Consider the following 15,639-nt stretch of genomic DNA (forward strand, 5'->3'; position numbering starts at 1 on the left):
TTGCCCTGAGGAAAGCATTCTGGTGTTTTTGGACCACTCCCCGTGTACCCCTCACCCTCCCATAACCCACTGAGATGGTCTAGGTCAGCCTCTTCTGCCCCCTTCCCAGGGTCCTTTCAACCCCACCACTCTGCTGACTCTGCTCCTCTTGCCCACAGGTGGCTGTCAGGACCTGCCCCATGTCCTCTACACCCAACTCTTGCACTTGCCCAGCCTGCAGTGCAGTGAGCTAAGACCAGCATCTGTGCGAACCTTTACTGTGAAAATGTCACAGCCCGACCTGGTGGTCAGGGAACCCTGAGGCGTCCTGGTGCCGGAGGCCACTTTGAGGGTCTTCGCGGACCCTCTGTAGCTGTCCTCCCACCTCATGAAGGAGTTCATTCCCAGCAGTGGGCAAAAGGAACTCCTCTACTGGGCTTGGGCCCTCTAGGCCCCCTTGCTGCTCACCCTGGTTCCCAGCATCTCCTCAGCCCTGTTCCCACTTCTGCAACCCTCAGTCCCAGGTGAGTGTCCAGGGTAGAGAAGGACAAGGAGATACCGCCCAGCTCCTCCTTCAGCCACCCGTCTACCAAGGGCTCACCAAGTGGACACCAAAAAAGCATGATTTGTTAGAAGGGCCTTGGGACAGGAGGGGGAAGAACATGCCAAGTGTAGGGAACAACAAATACAAACAGAAGCCTCGAAGTGTTGTGCATGCTGGGGAATGAGTGTACAGCGGACCTCCGAGGTGGGTTGGGAGACGCCGCTGATACGATCAGGTAGCCCACAGTCTGTCGCCAAAGAGCTTGGGGTGGTGGGGAGCCGTGTAAATTGTGGGGTGGTTTACACAATGCTGGTGGGAGATGCAGATGGGTTAGAGGGAGCAAGGGTGGGGGCTGGGAGACCATCAGGGCTGTTGGGTTTGTGCAGTACCTGGAGTGGTCTGGGCCTGAACACCCTCAACACTTTAACATCTGGGTGTCTGTTGGCCTGAGCAAGGACCTGAGGGAAAGCAGGGTGTCGGCGGCTCCCTGTCCCCCTCCCCTGCAGCAATCCCACGACACCTGGTCTGGAACCAGTGGCAACATTGCTGCCCACTCCCCGTGGCCCCATGCCCTAGAAGGAGCCAGGCCTCTAGGCAAGAGGCTCTGGCTGAGCATAGGACCCTGGCCTCCATAGGCCCAAACAGCAGCACCTACCTCCCCTCTTACAGGCTTCCTGGAGCCTCATCAGGTAGCTCCAGCCAATACACAGCCCAGACCAGCATGGTAAGTGGGGCTCAGAGAGGCTGGGACCTGGGATGAGGGCCTGGCCTCTGCGTCCCTGTTCCTCTTCCCATGGGCTATCCCATCCATCCCCTGTGAAGCCCCAATACCTATCCCACTGGTTCTCCGGGCAACAAGGGAAGAGCAAGGGAGCCCAAGCCTCCATTTCCCTGGGCTCCAGGGACCTCTTAAGGGTCCACTCCCTCCCTATACACAAACAGACACAGTGGCCACAATGGGGGTATATGGTCTGATTTCTGACCTTCCCCAGACACCATCTTCCCATTTTTATCTGGTTGTGGGAGATGTTCCAGGAGCCATCTGGCTACCCTATACTCCTGCTTGGGTGTGCTCTCCAGCCTGCAGTGTTCCCTGGCTCGTGAGGGCCTTTGACTACATGCTCAGGGGCAAAGGAGGGCAAGATAGGGGGATCCCTGAGGGTGGAGACAGGCCAGGATGACCCTGGGACCTGTGATGCTAGCAATACTTAGTCATGGTCCTCTTCCTGTGCAGGGCAGGTCAGGCCTCACGAAGCCTCTTTAAAGGAATCACTAGATTCTCTATTGAGGTTTGATTTATTGAATTTCTTTACCCTTTAGTATAAGGTGACTATCTGCCTAAGATTTAAACAGATCCATGGTGTGGTATTTGTAGTTTATAACAAGAAATGTATATTTGGTCTTCATCCTGTTCCTGGCACAGAGCTGCTAAATCCTGGAAGTTTCCTATTACGAAGGACAATAAAGGGTCTTTTGCTGTGTTAATATTGACTTGCCGAAAGCCTCTAGGTGACAAGGATGCAGGCCGGTAAGAACTCAGTGACTGGAGGGTGGGGCTGGTAGTACCTCCAGGGAGGGGAGAGGGTGCATCCATCCCCAGCGGCCAATGAGTTAAGCAACCGAGCGTGTGTCATGAAGCCTCTGCAAAACCCCAAAGGACGGGGTTCGGGGAGCCTCAGGGTTGGTGAACTCGTAGGGATTTGGGGAGAATGGTGCTCCTGGAGGGCACGGAAGTCCTGTGCCCTTCCCACACATACTTCACCCTCAGCATCTCTTTTATTTTATTTTATTTTTTAATGCTTATTATTTTAAAAGAGAGAGAGCGGGAGCAGTGGCCCTTCAGTTCTTGGCTTTTCCACAGAGGCTGTAGGAAATGTAGGTCATAAGAACTCCCCCTCCCAATCTCTGATCTCCCCTGATGTCCCTACCACCTGAGCGGTACTTAGGTTGACTGTCCCCTCCTTGCTGGCTCTGGGTCCCGGGATAGGTCCTGAGGAAGCTCTGTAGGGAGAAGGTGCAGTGGCTCAGGTGGTACAGCCACCATGCCCTTGGTCCAGCAGGCCAATTGCGCCCCCACACCCAGTATGGAGCTGCGGGGGGAGGGGGGACAGGGCTTTCAGAGGGTCCTGCTTGGGGGAGGAGGGCTTTAACCGGGAAGGGGGCCTGAGAGGTCCAGTTAACGGATTTCCTCATCCATTCCCCTTTCTGGGAGGCCCCCAGAACATGGTCTAGGGAGCCCTACAGTGCTTCAGTAGCAGAGCCCAAGGGGAAGCAGCAGGATGGGTGTGGGAAGGGGTGGAGCGGGCAATGAGGTCTGAGATTCCAGCTTTTTTCCCCAACTGGTGCTTCTGGAGGGCTGCCATCCCCACATGCCCCATGAGTGGGTTCCCTGGCCAGACCAGGATCTGGGTAGACTCCAGGGCTCCTGCTTGTTACAAGGGGGTCAGATGCTGAAAATGGAGTTCTGACCTCGGAGGCACTGAGGAGCGTGAGAAGGCCGTGGAGGCAGGCCTTTATCTTTCTAGTTTTCCCCCCATCTCCTCTCTCTCCTCTGTTGGCTAACCCGAAGAAATTCCCCCAGGGGGAGGCGGGAGGGGTCTTATCATGCAGATTACCTCACCCTCCTTTGTAGGCTGGAGAGGGCCCTTGTGACAAACTGCCTTGTCGGTGCTGACCAGACACTCCCGACGGACCAGTTAAGACTACATTTCTGGGAGAGGTTGAAACTGCAATTAGGTTAGGTATGAAGCCCAGGTTTGTGACTCGGCCTGACATAACTAATCCCACCTTGGGCCTTGGTTTTCCTTTCGAAAAGTGCCTTGCCTGGTCTCCCTTACAGACGTTGATGTGGGAAACAAAAGCAGAAGAAAATGGCAGATAGAATTAAATTTCCTAATAACCTGCAGCCCATTGACAAATACTTGAGGCTGGCAGAGTAAAACGTTTCTCCAGGAACTCCTACAGTCTCAATGCTGATGGCTTTGCTAGAATGAAAACAACCTTCTCTCCACAGGCAAGGCCGCCAATATCCTGTGAGCCTTCTTTAGCATATGAAAGTCTCACTAGAAACTTCCCCTGGACTTTACCTCCCCCAGCTCCATAGTATATATAACCAGTGTTTCTTCATGGTCCCAGGGCAGCTCTTCCTGCCCACGGGTTCTGTCCCCGTGCTTTAATCAAATCACCTTTCTTGCACCTAAGATGTCTTCAAGAATTCTTTCTTGGCTGTTGGCTCCAACCCCATGAACCCCACTATCACCCCAAAAACCTCATCAGATGTGTCCAAGAAACTGTGGAAACATGGATTCTAAAGTCCCCTTCAGGGGTGCCTGGCTGGCTCAGTCAGTAGAACCTGTGACTCGATCTCTGGGTGGTGAGTTCAAGCCCCACATTGGGGGTAGAGATTACTTTGAAAATGAATGAATGAATACAACAAAGTCCCTTTCAGCATTTGTATTCTCTGAGCAGGGTTATTATGTAATCTGGTATTCTAGAGTGCAGATTGACCTGGAGGGGAGGGAGACAACAGGCAAGATCAGTCAGGAGGCTGTGGCAGGGCCCTCAGGAGAGATAAGTGCTGACTGGAGGTGATAAGAGTGGGAAGGAAAGCATAAAAGCAAAACACAGAGTGATTTTTCTCAGAGAACCAGCCTTTGAAGTAGGATTACCAGATAAAATACTTCTATTGAAAAATTATTTTTTATCTGAAATTCACATTTACCTGGTGTCCCGGGGCTTTTTGATTGTTGTTTTCCAAATTTCACAACCCTACTTCAAAAGTGTACCTGAAGGGACTGTGACCTAACTTGGGGGCTTCTTGTAGAGACATTGAGCCACCAACCTCCTTTCCCAGCCCCGGCCAGCCCTTTTCTGTCTACAGCACAGGCCTCAAGGATGTGGCCTTTCTCCCTTTCCTCCTCAACACTGTCCTCACTCCCTCCATCCCCTGGGCTCCTCCTCACAAGGCCTGACTCTGGGGCAGGCTGCAGGTACCAGAGTTACCCCTTCCCGTCGCTTACTCCCATAATAAGCCTGCAGCCTCTCCTGAGACTTTCAGCTCTGATCACTAGAGGGAAAGATACAGGAAGACAAAGACAAACACGACAAAAAGTGTACAAGGCTTTAAAAGGGATCACACTTGGGGCCTCGGGTTTTCAGCTGTGGACCACCACTCCTCCACAGCGATTTAAACACCTCCTCTTTTGGGGCGCCTGGGTGGCGCAGTCGGTTAAGCGTCTGACTTCAGCCAGGTCACGATCTCGCGGTCTGTGAGTTCGAGCCCCGCTCTGGGCTGATGGCTCAGAGCCTGGAGCCTGTTTCCGATTCTGTGTCTCCCTCTCTCTCTGCCCCTCCCCCGTTCATGCTCTGTCTCTCTCTGTCCCAAAAATAAATAAACGTTGAAAAAAAAATTTTTTTTTAAAAAAATAAACACCTCCTCTTTTGTTCCTGAGGAGGAAGCTCAAGGCTGAACATTCTGGTGCCATCTATGTCTGGGGACCCCTTTGCCGTCCAAGAGCACTTCTGCACTCACTGCACCCCACGGCCCACAGGACTGCGAGCCGCTGGAATGCACTGGAGCTTCAGAGACTGGGCCTCATGTTGAGAATTCAAGACATGTATGTAAACTCTCTGGAAAGGCATGAAAAATGCAACAAAACTAAGGAAGCTTTTTGAGGGAAGGAAAAAACACAGGTGCCTGGATGGCTCAGTTGGTTGTGTCTGACTTAGCTCAGGTCATGATCCCATGGCTCATGGGTTCAAGCCCTACGTCGGGCTCTGTGCTGACAGCTCAGAGCCTGGAGCCTGCGTCAGATTCCGTGTTTCCCTCTGTCTCTCTGCCCTGCCTCCACTGGCATTCTGTTTCTCTCTCTCTCAAAAATAGAGAAACATTAAACAAAATTCAGGGGGGTGGGGGTGGCTTCCCGGGGGGCTCAGTTGGTTAAGTGTCCGACTTCAGCTCGGGTCATGATCTCACAGCTTGTGAGTTCAAGCCCTGCATCAGGCTCTGTGCTGACAGCTCCAAGTCTGGAGCCTGCTTGGGATTCTTCGTCTCCCTCTCTCTACCCCTCCCCCGCTCTCTCTCTCCCAAAAATAAACACAAAAAAATTTGGCTGGGGGGGGGGCTGCCTGGGTGGCTCAGTGGGTTAAGCATCTGACTTCAGCTCAGGTCATGATCTCACGGTTCATGGGTTCAAGCCCTGCTTCAGGCTCTGTGCTGACAGCTCAGAGCCTGGAGCCTGCTTCGGATTCTGTGTCTCCCTCTCTCTCTGCCCCTCCCCTGCTTGCTCTCTCTCGAAAATAAATAAAAACATTAAAAAAAATTTTTTTTAATATGAAAACACATGTAGGCTTTAAATTTTGCTTTACTGTGGCAAAATGCACATAAAATTTACCACTGTCATTGTTTTTCGAGAGAGAGCAAGTGGGGGAGGGGCAGGGGAGAGAGAGAGAGAGAGAGAGAGAGAGAGGCGAGAATCCCAAGCAGGCTCCTCACTGTCCATGCAGAGCCCAATGTGGGGTTCAGTCTCATGAACCATGAAATCATAACCTGAGCTGAAGTCAAGGTGCTTAACCAACTGAGGTACCCAGGAGCACCCACTTTCACCATTTTTAAGTGTACTTGTCAGTGGCATTAAGTAAGTTCATCATCATTACTCCTCTTTAGAACTTTTTTATCATCCCATACCGAGACTCTACCCATGAAACAGTAACTCCTCATTCACCTTTCCTTCCGGCCCCTGCAACACTGTGCTGATAGAGAAGAAACCACATTTTATGTCCATGAATTGGATTGCTCTGGGCACTTTCTGTAATAACCAGACAGTATGTGTCTTCGTTTCTGGCTTATTTTTCCCAGCGTGATGTCTCCAAGGTTCACCCTCTGGGAGCATGTGCCAGAACTCCATTCCTTTTACCAGACACCGGGGTGGCTCAGTTGGTTGGTTAAGCATCAGACTTGATCTCGACTCAAGTCACAGACTCAAGTCACAACCTCATGGTTTGTTGAGTTCAAGCCCGGTGTCAAGCTCTGTGCTGACAGTGTGAGGCCTGCTTAGGATTCATTCTCAAAATAAATACATAACCTCTAAAAAAAAAAAAAAAAAATCATTCCCTTTGAGACTTGATAGTGTTCTGTGCAGTTTTTTTTGTTTTTTGTTTTTTGTTTTTTTATGTTTATTTTGAGAGAGAGAGTGAGCAGGGAAGGGACAGAGAGAGAGAATCCCAAGCAGGTTCCGTGCTGTCGGCACAGAGCCTGATCGAGCCAGCCAGGCGCCCCGTTCCTACAGTTTTATACATACCGTAGTGCCCTTAAAAAAATACACTCTCAAATTTAGAAACAGGAACCTATACTAGGAATACAATCTGGTTTTCTCATCAAATTAACAGGAGAGGGCTATGCACAACTGACGAGACGAGCATTTATTTTCCACCTTTGCAGAAAACCAAAGATAGGCGCCCCCAAAATGGTTCCTCCCAGCCCGCGGAAGTCTGGAGACCCACCCGCCAACAGCACCCTCTGGGGCCTCCGAGGAGGACCTACAGCTCCGCCTAACCACCGGCAGTGGCGGAGACTCGGTTTCCCAGAAGCCCCCCGGCTGGGTCCCGCCCACAGCTCTGCCGGGCGCCCCCTGGCGGCGCGCTTCAGCTCGGCTCCAGTTCCCGGCGGCCCGCGCGGCACGTTCTCGGCGGAAGGGCTGCTGGCGATGGCTGGGGCTGGTTCTGCCGCTGTGTCCGGGGCAGGGACCCCCGTGGCGGGTCCCGCAGGCCGCGATCTCTTCGCCGAGGGGCTCCTCGAGTTCCTGCGACCGGCTGTGCAGCAGCTGGACTCTCACGTCCACGCTGTCAGGTCCGAGAGGGAAGGAAGGGGTGGGGCCTCTTGGTTTGGCTGTGGGAGGCAGGGGCGCCGGGAAGGGGCGGGGCCAGGTCCGGAAGGGGCGGGGCTGGCGGGAGGCTGCGGGCCTAGGCTGGCTTGGCTCAGGTCTCGGGAAGCCTGTAGGGGAGTCGGCTCTTTGAGTCCCATGAACTGACCGCGTAGGCCTCGTAACTCTTTGCAGAGAGAGCCAGGTAGAGCTCCGGGAGCAAATTGACAACTTGGCTACTGGTGAGTAAGCATCCCTGCATTCCCGCGATCCTGCAGCTCGCTTTTAGGACCTCGTGTCTAGCCCACCTCCGGGTGGGTTTGTGTCGTGTGCTTCCAGGACATCAGGGCTCCAGTGATTCCTGCTTCCCTAAGTTTCTAGTGACCGGCCCATGTGGGTGCAGGCCTGCCTTCCCCAAGAACGAGGAGCCATTAGGTGTTAGTTTGCAGCTTACTTCCATCCCCCAGAGCTGTGCCGAATCAACGAGGATCAGAAAGTGGCCCTGGATCTCGACCCCTATGTCAAGAAGCTGCTTAATGCCCGGCGACGAGTTGTCTTGGTCAACAACATTCTGCAGAATGCGCAGGTAAAGGAGTTCCCTGTGAACAGTGATCCTTTAGAAGTCCTCAGGGTATTCTCATTTTCAAGGGATGACCATAAAAGTCACTGTGATTTTTAGTCTTTGGGGAAAGACAGTTGTCAGCCAGTGTCAGCCATAATAGATCTTATCATCTTCATTCTCCATACCCAGCTGCCCTCATTTAATGTTCTTCTCACCTTAGAGGACTTACATCAAGAGGGAGCGGGGCCAGGGTATTTTCCCGCATCTAGCAGACAGGGCGTTCTAAAGCTTTACATGGAGCAGTTAGGATTCCAAATCTTGTCTTGTAGGAACGGCTGAGGCGACTAAACCACAGTGTTGCCAAGGAAACAGCCCGCAGGAGGGCAATGCTGGATTCAGGAGTTTACCCTTCTGGTTCCCCGAGCAAGTAAACAGGCCAGAAGATGGGGCTCATGCCTGGCCCCATAATAGCACAAGTACTCTTCCCCAGCTGCCTTGCTTCCTCCAGGAACTCCCTGTAGACCTTGGGACATCCAACAGGCAGCCCAGTTGTTTCTGTCTGAAGCACTTAAGTCTTACCCACTTATATGGGGCCCAAAGAAACCTGTGTACAGCAGGACTAATGATCCCAAAGGATTTATTATGGCTCTTGCTTCCAAGAATGGGCTGAGGACTCTACCTTTTTAAAACCTACATTCTCAAGGCCCAGCTCCTCTACCTTCAAGCCTAGTTAATGAGGGGCTTGCTCCATTGCATGTCTTCTACCTGTGACTTTTCTTTTGTTTACACTGAGGATTTGAAGGGCAGGCAAAGTCAAGGTAATGACCTCTGTCTACCCTCTTTTGTTGATTGCACTGGGCTTGAATACAGTAGCAGTATTGGTAGAACCATTTCATTCAATAAATGCTTAAACAGTGTTCTAGTTTACTCTGGTATATGGAAAGGTTCCAAGAATCTCTGTAGAAACTTTAATTCAGATACAGCTTAAATTGTGATCTAGTGTTTACAGTGAGAAGACTCAAATACCACTTTCATTGAAAAGTACAGAAAGCAAAAAAGGTTGCCAGATGCCAAGGAAAAACGAGCAAGACCCCTACGAGGAAGTACTTTAATCACTTTTCTCAGGAAAAAAAAAATTCCAGACACTAACAGTTCACAACATTTCAACAACAAAGTACTGTTTGAGGGAGGTTTCCAGGACCTGGGGACTCTGAAGTCTTAGGAAGAAAAGCTGGTCTCCTGCTTCACTATAGATGGATGGCATAGGTTGTAAATGGGAGACTTCTGGCTGTTGAGCCAAGTGGAACCCAGTGGAATGACACTTCCTTCTATAGTTTCTTTTCCTTCCTGTCTCCCTTTTCCCTCAGAAATGCCACCACGTGAAGTCCAGCAGCAGTTAGCTTGGGCTCCAGTCTTCACCTTGGACAAGAAAGGGGATGAAGATAGGAAGGAAGGTCACTCCTGAGTCTCCATGCTTTCCTCTTCCTCTCCTTGAGGTGGTTCTTCCGTATTCTCCTCCTCTTCTTCTCCTTCCTTCTTCTCTGGTGGCTTCTCATAAGCCTTTTCTGAAGGTGTCACTATCACTCCATCCCAGGTAGAGATTTCAGAAGCAAGATCTGGAAAAAAAAACGCGATTTCAGGCAACTAGCCCAGCATACAAGTCGTAACCTACACAGTAGAAATAGTAACACATCTGAATAGTGTAGAGCTTTGTAGAGTAGAGTACCATAAAGATCCCCTGACCCACAACGATCACTCACAGCTGGCATCACCCTCCTGGCCGAGAATCTTCCGAAAGCCACCATGTGAGAGGATTCGGACCAGAGTCTGAGCTGTGTAGCACACCATGTCCTAAAGGAGAGCAGAGTGAGAGTAAACTAGAAAGGGGAGTTAAAGTACCGTATCTGATGAATATTCTCATGAAAACAGTTGAGGACAACTTTAATTTCAAGACCAAAGTTTGTGAGAACCCCCAAATCCCTGACCCCTAAAGACCACATTGCCTTTGCCTTCTGATCTGGAGTATTCAAGAGTAGGACACAACACGCAATTGCAGAGCTGACCCCATACCTGTTGTTCCAGAGTCATGACTGTGTGTACTCTGAAGTTGCCACTCTCACAGGGGTCAGTGATACCCACTGACCCTGGCAGGAACAGTCCTGCAGCCAGGATCTGTAAGCAACGTCTGAAGCACACGAGAACGTTTAAAAAAAAACCACACAAGACCTCTTACACCCAGCCCCAAACCCAAAGAAGCATGCTGTACCTGTATGCCACGTTTAGGGCCAAAGGCTGTCTGGTGGGATTGTTCATCACAGCATAGTGCCCCTGGAAAATAATCAACATGGTAGGTGTGCCATAAACTTGACAATTCTAGCCAAACAAACTGAAACCTCAAATATTCACAAAACAGATTACTGAAGTCTAAGTAAAATGTTCATATTCAGAAGCAGTTCTGAAACTAGCTGCTCATTCACGGATTTCTCATTATCTCATTACTAAAATTACATCAGTAACAAAGAGGAATAGGGACAATAAAATTACTCATTCAACTGAAACTCTAAAAACCCAACGAAGTAATAAACACCATGTATTTACTGAATTATTGCCCACCATGAGACTGATTTTCAGCTTCACCAAATTTCCGATCCTGGTCGGTTTCAGAATAACTGCTGTTAAATAGGGGTGACCAGGAACTCCAACTGCCCTTTACTTACGAGTAAGTCAAGGATCCAGGGGGTGAGGGGCTCAAAGCCAGGAAAACGAATTCTCAGGTCCTTCAACAGTCTGATGAGAACTTTAACTCTGAAAGTAAGAGGAACCCAGGAATTAAAATAACATCATGTACTTCCATCCCTGAGGTACAGAGCTGTTGTTATTTCTAGAACTACACATTTTGTTTCTCTCGATCTAAATTTGCTTACTTAGGGGCACCCGGGTGGCTTAGTTAAGTGTCTGACTTCAGCTCAGGTCACGATCCTACAGTTCATGGGTTCAAACCCCACATCAGGCTCTGTGCTGACAGCCTGGAGCCTGAAGCCTGCTTTGGATTCTGTGTCTCCCTCTCTCTCTGCCCCTTCCCCACTCACTGGCATGCTCTCTCTCAAATGAATGTTAAACAAAAAAACCTTTTAATTTGCTTACATAAGGTGTATTAAAAAAAAAAAAAAAAAAGAAACCTGGCCAATTATAGCCAAAGAGTTTTAACAGAGGAAGTATGGAGGTATCCTGCTATTCTGTATAATTAGAATAATTAGGTTATTTAAACTCCAATAGCAAGGAACTCACGTGGACTGAGAAGCATTTTCCTCAAACCAGCGGGCATGTCTGATGGCTGCTAAGGCACTCTGCAACACCTTGATGTCCACTACAAGACCAGCAGAACAGGCCACAATGAAACACTCCTGTTACTAAGCAAGCAATTCAGCCTCCTTGTAATTTCTTAAACCACCCCAGGTTCCTCAGACCAGCAAATCACTTGTCCAGAAATCACTATTCCTCCCCTAAACCAAATCTGTAAGCACGCAAGATCCACAACTTTCTCCAAGAGCCCATTCCCTCCATAAATACTGTCCTCCAATCCACTTGCTTTCTTGGCCATCCTGTCTGACAGTTTCACTAGCAAGCTAGTAAAACTGTCTCCAAATTACAGAGGGAGATAGTAAAGTTTGGGGGTCAACTTAGGTCCAGAAGGTTTCACGTGGAATAGCAACTAGCTAAACACTCAGCAGCAACCTTGTCTTATACCATATTTTGAATTTCCCCCAAGTATCCCAGAAATGGAAAAAAAGGACTAACAGTGGAGTTCTGGGTCCAGTTTTCGGAGATTGGGTGGCACTGTTGTAATGAGAATCTTCACTGTAGCATCAGAGGAACTGATCTCGAAACCAGTTTCATTGGTCAGCATGGTCAAAACTGAAAGAAAATCAAAACCTGTAATGCCCCCATCTCCCTTAGATGACCAGAGGTAAATATAGGGTTGAAGTAGGAGAGCAGATAGGTTTCTAAAAACAGCAAGAGTCCAGAATGAGGATTCAAAATACTTTTATAAGAAAGAGATGGGGCGCCTGGCTGGCTCAGTTGGAAGAGCATGGGACACTTGACCTCTGGGGCACGAGTTCGAGCCCCACACTGGGTGCAGAGATTACTTAAATATAAACTTCAGAAAAATAAAAAAATAAATAAAAGTAATGGAGATGAACTGGGTATCAAACACTGGAGATCACTGCAAAAACTTCCGCAACATAGAACTCTGCATTCAAGAGGCAGCTGGCTCAGAATGGGTGGCTCAGTCAGTTAAGCACCAACTTCAGCTCAGGTCATGATTTCGCTGTTGGTGAGTTCAAGCTCCACATCGGGCTCTCTGCTGTCAGTGCACACACAGCCTGCTTTGGATCCTCTGTCTCCCTCTCTCTCTGCCCCGCCCCTCAAAAATAAACAGTAACAAAAAAAATCTCTGCATTCACTCTTCTTTCTAGCCTGACCTTTGTTAAAAGTGTAGTTGTCATTATCGACCTGGCTCCTGCTGAATACATGTCCAACAACAAACTCAAACCAACCTTCAGAAGGATCTTGTGCTCTTAGGCTTTCCACAACTTTGTTCCCTAGGGCAGCAACAGCTTCCACTAGATTGAGAGAAAAGGAGACCATGAGCATTGTAATTATTCACATACTTTCTGTACATCTCTATGGTATTCCACACCGATTTGTGCCCCATGTACAAGGCTGGAGCAAGGGCAAGCAACAGAATAAACACTTTTACAAGGGAAAGCTAACACTTGAACAGAGAAACAGGAAGTCTCAGGGAATAGGCCACCTCCTATACCCACATCCTTTTATAGGAGAGTTTCTTGTCAGTGGCACTAATGCCATGTGGGGCTGGAGGTAAGGCACACCCTGTGCACTGCAGGGTACTCAGCGCCATCCCCGACCTCCACTCCTTTGATGCCAGGAGCCCCAAATGTCTCCAGATACTGCCAGATGTCCCATGAGGGACAAAACCACCCCCTGTTGAGAAACGCTGCCCTGTAGTAACTGGCCATACATTTCTTTCAGACACACAGCCCAGACTTTGTCCTTTATTACCCCAATATACATCTAAAAAAATGAATTCCCCATTCGTTTTCCAAACAACTTTTCCTGCAAGAGATTTGGGCTTTAAAGATCCCTATGCCTCAAATGCAACTTTCTGCTCCTGTGGCCAGAAAGAGGTGCACTCACATGTTGGCAGAATCTTTAGGATTACCACCAGGTCGGCCACGTTGTGTCCGGTTGTCATTGTTCCCTTTTTATATGATCCCACCTGTCGGACTTCTTCAATTTGCTGTTGGAGAAGGGATTTCGGGGGGGGGGGGGGGGGGGGGGATGTAGAAGTGAAAGATGGCCTAATTCCTCTCAGAAATCAATGACAACACAATTATTACCCAGAACTGGAAGTAGCAGAGGTCAGATGATATCCCAAAACAACCACATGAAACGCCTGATACAGTATGGCTAGCTGATAGCAGTAGCACAAGTTTTATCCCTGAGATCACCACTAGTAGAAAGGAATCCCACTATACTTTCCTTTCCATTTCAAACTTGGCTTTGGAGATTAAGGAAACTTCCGCACAACCAAGGCTGCCCTTTTCTATGACTAAATCATTAAAGACTCACCACTTCAAACGTCCCTGGAGCCACAATCAAATTGTCAATCACATTGTTTATTTTTGTCACCAGGGAAAGGATAGAGGCCTAAAAAACAGCATAAAATAAAAAATGCCCTGAAGTGAAAAATTACAGGCAACTTTTCAGAGTTTGAGTATTTTCCCCTAATCCCTTCTAGACAAGCTGAAACAGTACCTACACAGGGTTTTGAAAACACTCTGACCCTTCTGGCCTTGAATATGCCAGGAGAGTAACTTTTTGGCCCAAAGACAGAGTCCCCAGTGACAGCATAAAAGCACATGTAATGCTTCTACAATCCACCTGGCAGTCTCCCTCTAGCCACAAGGAGAAACCAGGTGAACAATTAAACCCTCTGTCAAGTTTAGGCTCTGGTAACAGGAACCTCACCACGGTTATTCACTTCTCTGGCTTTCTTAGAGAAATCCGAGGAGGAAAGCCAAAAGAATATACCTGTTCGGCAGAATTAGGAGCAAGGTCCTGATTCCTCTTCAGCAAGGCCTCACTGAAGGAAGTTTCATCAGGTGCTGGCTTGACCCGGGGGAAGGCCATTTCACACTACAGCAGAAAGAAACAAGGATACACTGTTTACCGAAAATAATGCATAGGATGGATCCTTTGCTCTGTTGCCACAACAGAAAAAAACTGCAAAGAGAAAATTCTACGCTTCTTTTTACTCCTTAAGATATTCAAACAAGGATACCCGCCACAAGGACTGGCCATAATGTAAGCTCTCAGCGCTTTTACACCAACAGACAAGCCAGAGACCCAGTGAACCTTTTAGAACAAAGATTACAATCCTGTTACTGCCAACAGGGGCCAAGCACTCACCAAATAGAAATCAAATGGAATATGTGGCACGAAGGGCCTGAACCTAAAACAAGAACAACAAGGCAGATCATTCATCAGATGAAGTGGGGCCACACTCCTCAGCGGGGAGCTCGGGAGCTGGAGCTCACAGAGGCGGGGCACCCAGCGCCCCCCAGACTGCAGCCGGGAGGACTGAAGCGCGGACCGAGCCGTGCACAGGTGCTAGGAACCGGCACTCACCCTCCTCCGGGGCCTCCTCTGGAACCAAAGCGCCCGCCACGACCACGGCCTCGGTCACCCCTACAAGGGCAGAGATTTAACTGGTGACCCCGCCGAAGGAGCCCGCAGGACACCGGCCGCTCTGACTCCCGCTTGCGCTTCTCGCTCCAGGTGCCCAGCGTCACCACACCGCGCCTCCTCCCTGGACGACTCAAGCACAACCCACAGCGAACAACGCCGGGCTGCAACACCGGGTCCCCGCGAGAAATGCCCCATCACCCCCGGGGCACGGCCCCCAGCACTCGAGGGACGAAAGCGGCTGCCCCTTTATCCACCGACGCGGTGGAGCCTTTACCCGCACACCCTCTATCCCCCGGACGTGGCGCGCTGGGTCCCCACGCCTCCACAGCCCCCGACCGCCACCGTCGCCCCGGCCGAGAGCTCTCGGGCTTCGGGCAGACCCCGGACGCGCGGCCCCGTCGGGAGCCCCGGCTCCTGTCGGCCCACCTTCCCGAAGTTTTCGGGGGAGCACCCTGAGCCTTCGCTGAGCAGCCCAGTGCCCTCACCTCATGGCGCCCTAAATCCCGAACAATGGAGTCCACGCCAACCGCCCCTCTCCTCGGAGGAACAGAGGACCGGAGACGCGGCTCGCTGGCGCGTCCCAACAAGCTCTGCCGCGATTGGGCCGCGCCGCACCCCGCCGCTAATGCCCATTGGTTTACTTTGGCAGACCGGCCTACAGACCAATAAAAAACGCCTGCTATGTCAGAAATTAGCCAATAAGAACAGATTTGCCAGTAGTGACTATTTTTGTAACTAGACACTAGGTGGCGCGGTGTAAAGAAGCCAGAAGAGATCTTTCTATATGATGCCAGAGCACTCTCACGCGTGGTAGCAGAGTGGCGCAGCGGAAGCGTGCTGGGCCCATAACCCAGAGGTCGATGGATCGAAACCATCCTCTGCTACAGAAACTTCCTTTTTTTATCTTTTTCTGCGCTTTC

At 50.1% G+C, this 15,639-nt stretch overlaps 2 protein-coding genes, 2 long non-coding RNA genes and 1 other non-coding gene across 6 annotated transcripts; 3 read left to right on the forward strand and 2 right to left on the reverse strand.

The window, feature by feature from the left end:
* Nucleotides 1-950: 950 nt before the first annotated feature.
* Nucleotides 951-7,039, forward strand: LOC128313088 (uncharacterized). The gene is made up of 5 exons (XR_008293299.1): nt 951-1,247; nt 1,947-2,051; nt 3,156-4,512; nt 4,975-5,139; nt 6,963-7,039. It is a non-coding gene; the product is annotated as an uncharacterized LOC128313088 (long non-coding RNA).
* On the reverse strand, nt 2,298-5,087 carry LOC128313089 (uncharacterized). The gene is made up of 2 exons (XR_008293300.1): nt 4,956-5,087; nt 2,298-4,717 (listed from the first exon to the last, which is right to left on the reverse strand). It is a non-coding gene; the product is annotated as an uncharacterized LOC128313089 (long non-coding RNA).
* Nucleotides 7,040-7,064: 25 nt separating the features above from the next.
* On the forward strand, nt 7,065-8,862 carry SNAPIN (SNAP associated protein). The gene is made up of 4 exons (XM_015085496.3): nt 7,065-7,370; nt 7,579-7,625; nt 7,851-7,969; nt 8,275-8,862. The coding sequence occupies exons 1-4, from the start codon at nt 7,228-7,230 to the stop codon at nt 8,374-8,376; spliced, it is 411 nt and encodes a 136-aa protein (XP_014940982.2). The 5' UTR covers nt 7,065-7,227; the 3' UTR covers nt 8,377-8,862.
* A 37-nt stretch (nt 8,863-8,899) lies between these two features.
* ILF2 (interleukin enhancer binding factor 2) lies at nt 8,900-15,333 on the reverse strand. Of its 2 annotated transcripts, XM_015085488.3 has the most exons (14): nt 15,205-15,330; nt 14,660-14,719; nt 14,441-14,483; nt 14,063-14,167; nt 13,601-13,678; nt 13,166-13,268; nt 12,505-12,570; nt 11,744-11,860; nt 11,234-11,312; nt 10,663-10,750; nt 10,212-10,273; nt 10,016-10,130; nt 9,706-9,796; nt 8,900-9,561 (listed from the first exon to the last, which is right to left on the reverse strand). In XM_015085488.3, the coding sequence occupies exons 1-14, from the start codon at nt 15,207-15,209 to the stop codon at nt 9,401-9,403; spliced, it is 1,173 nt and encodes a 390-aa protein (XP_014940974.1). In that variant the 5' UTR covers nt 15,210-15,330; the 3' UTR covers nt 8,900-9,400. The 2 variants fall into 2 exon arrangements, with proteins under 2 accessions (XP_014940974.1, XP_026904184.1); XM_027048383.2 differs by lacking the exon at nt 13,601-13,678 and having other exon boundaries at nt 9,037-9,561; nt 15,205-15,333.
* A 198-nt stretch (nt 15,334-15,531) lies between these two features.
* Nucleotides 15,532-15,603, forward strand: TRNAM-CAU (transfer RNA methionine (anticodon CAU)). The gene has a single exon. It is a non-coding gene; the product is annotated as a tRNA-Met (tRNA).
* The last annotated feature ends 36 nt before the right edge of the window (nt 15,604-15,639 follow it).

This window comes from Acinonyx jubatus, chromosome E4 (genome assembly GCF_027475565.1).
Source record: "Acinonyx jubatus isolate Ajub_Pintada_27869175 chromosome E4, VMU_Ajub_asm_v1.0, whole genome shotgun sequence".
In the NCBI taxonomy this organism is placed as follows: domain Eukaryota; kingdom Metazoa; phylum Chordata; class Mammalia; order Carnivora; family Felidae; genus Acinonyx; species Acinonyx jubatus.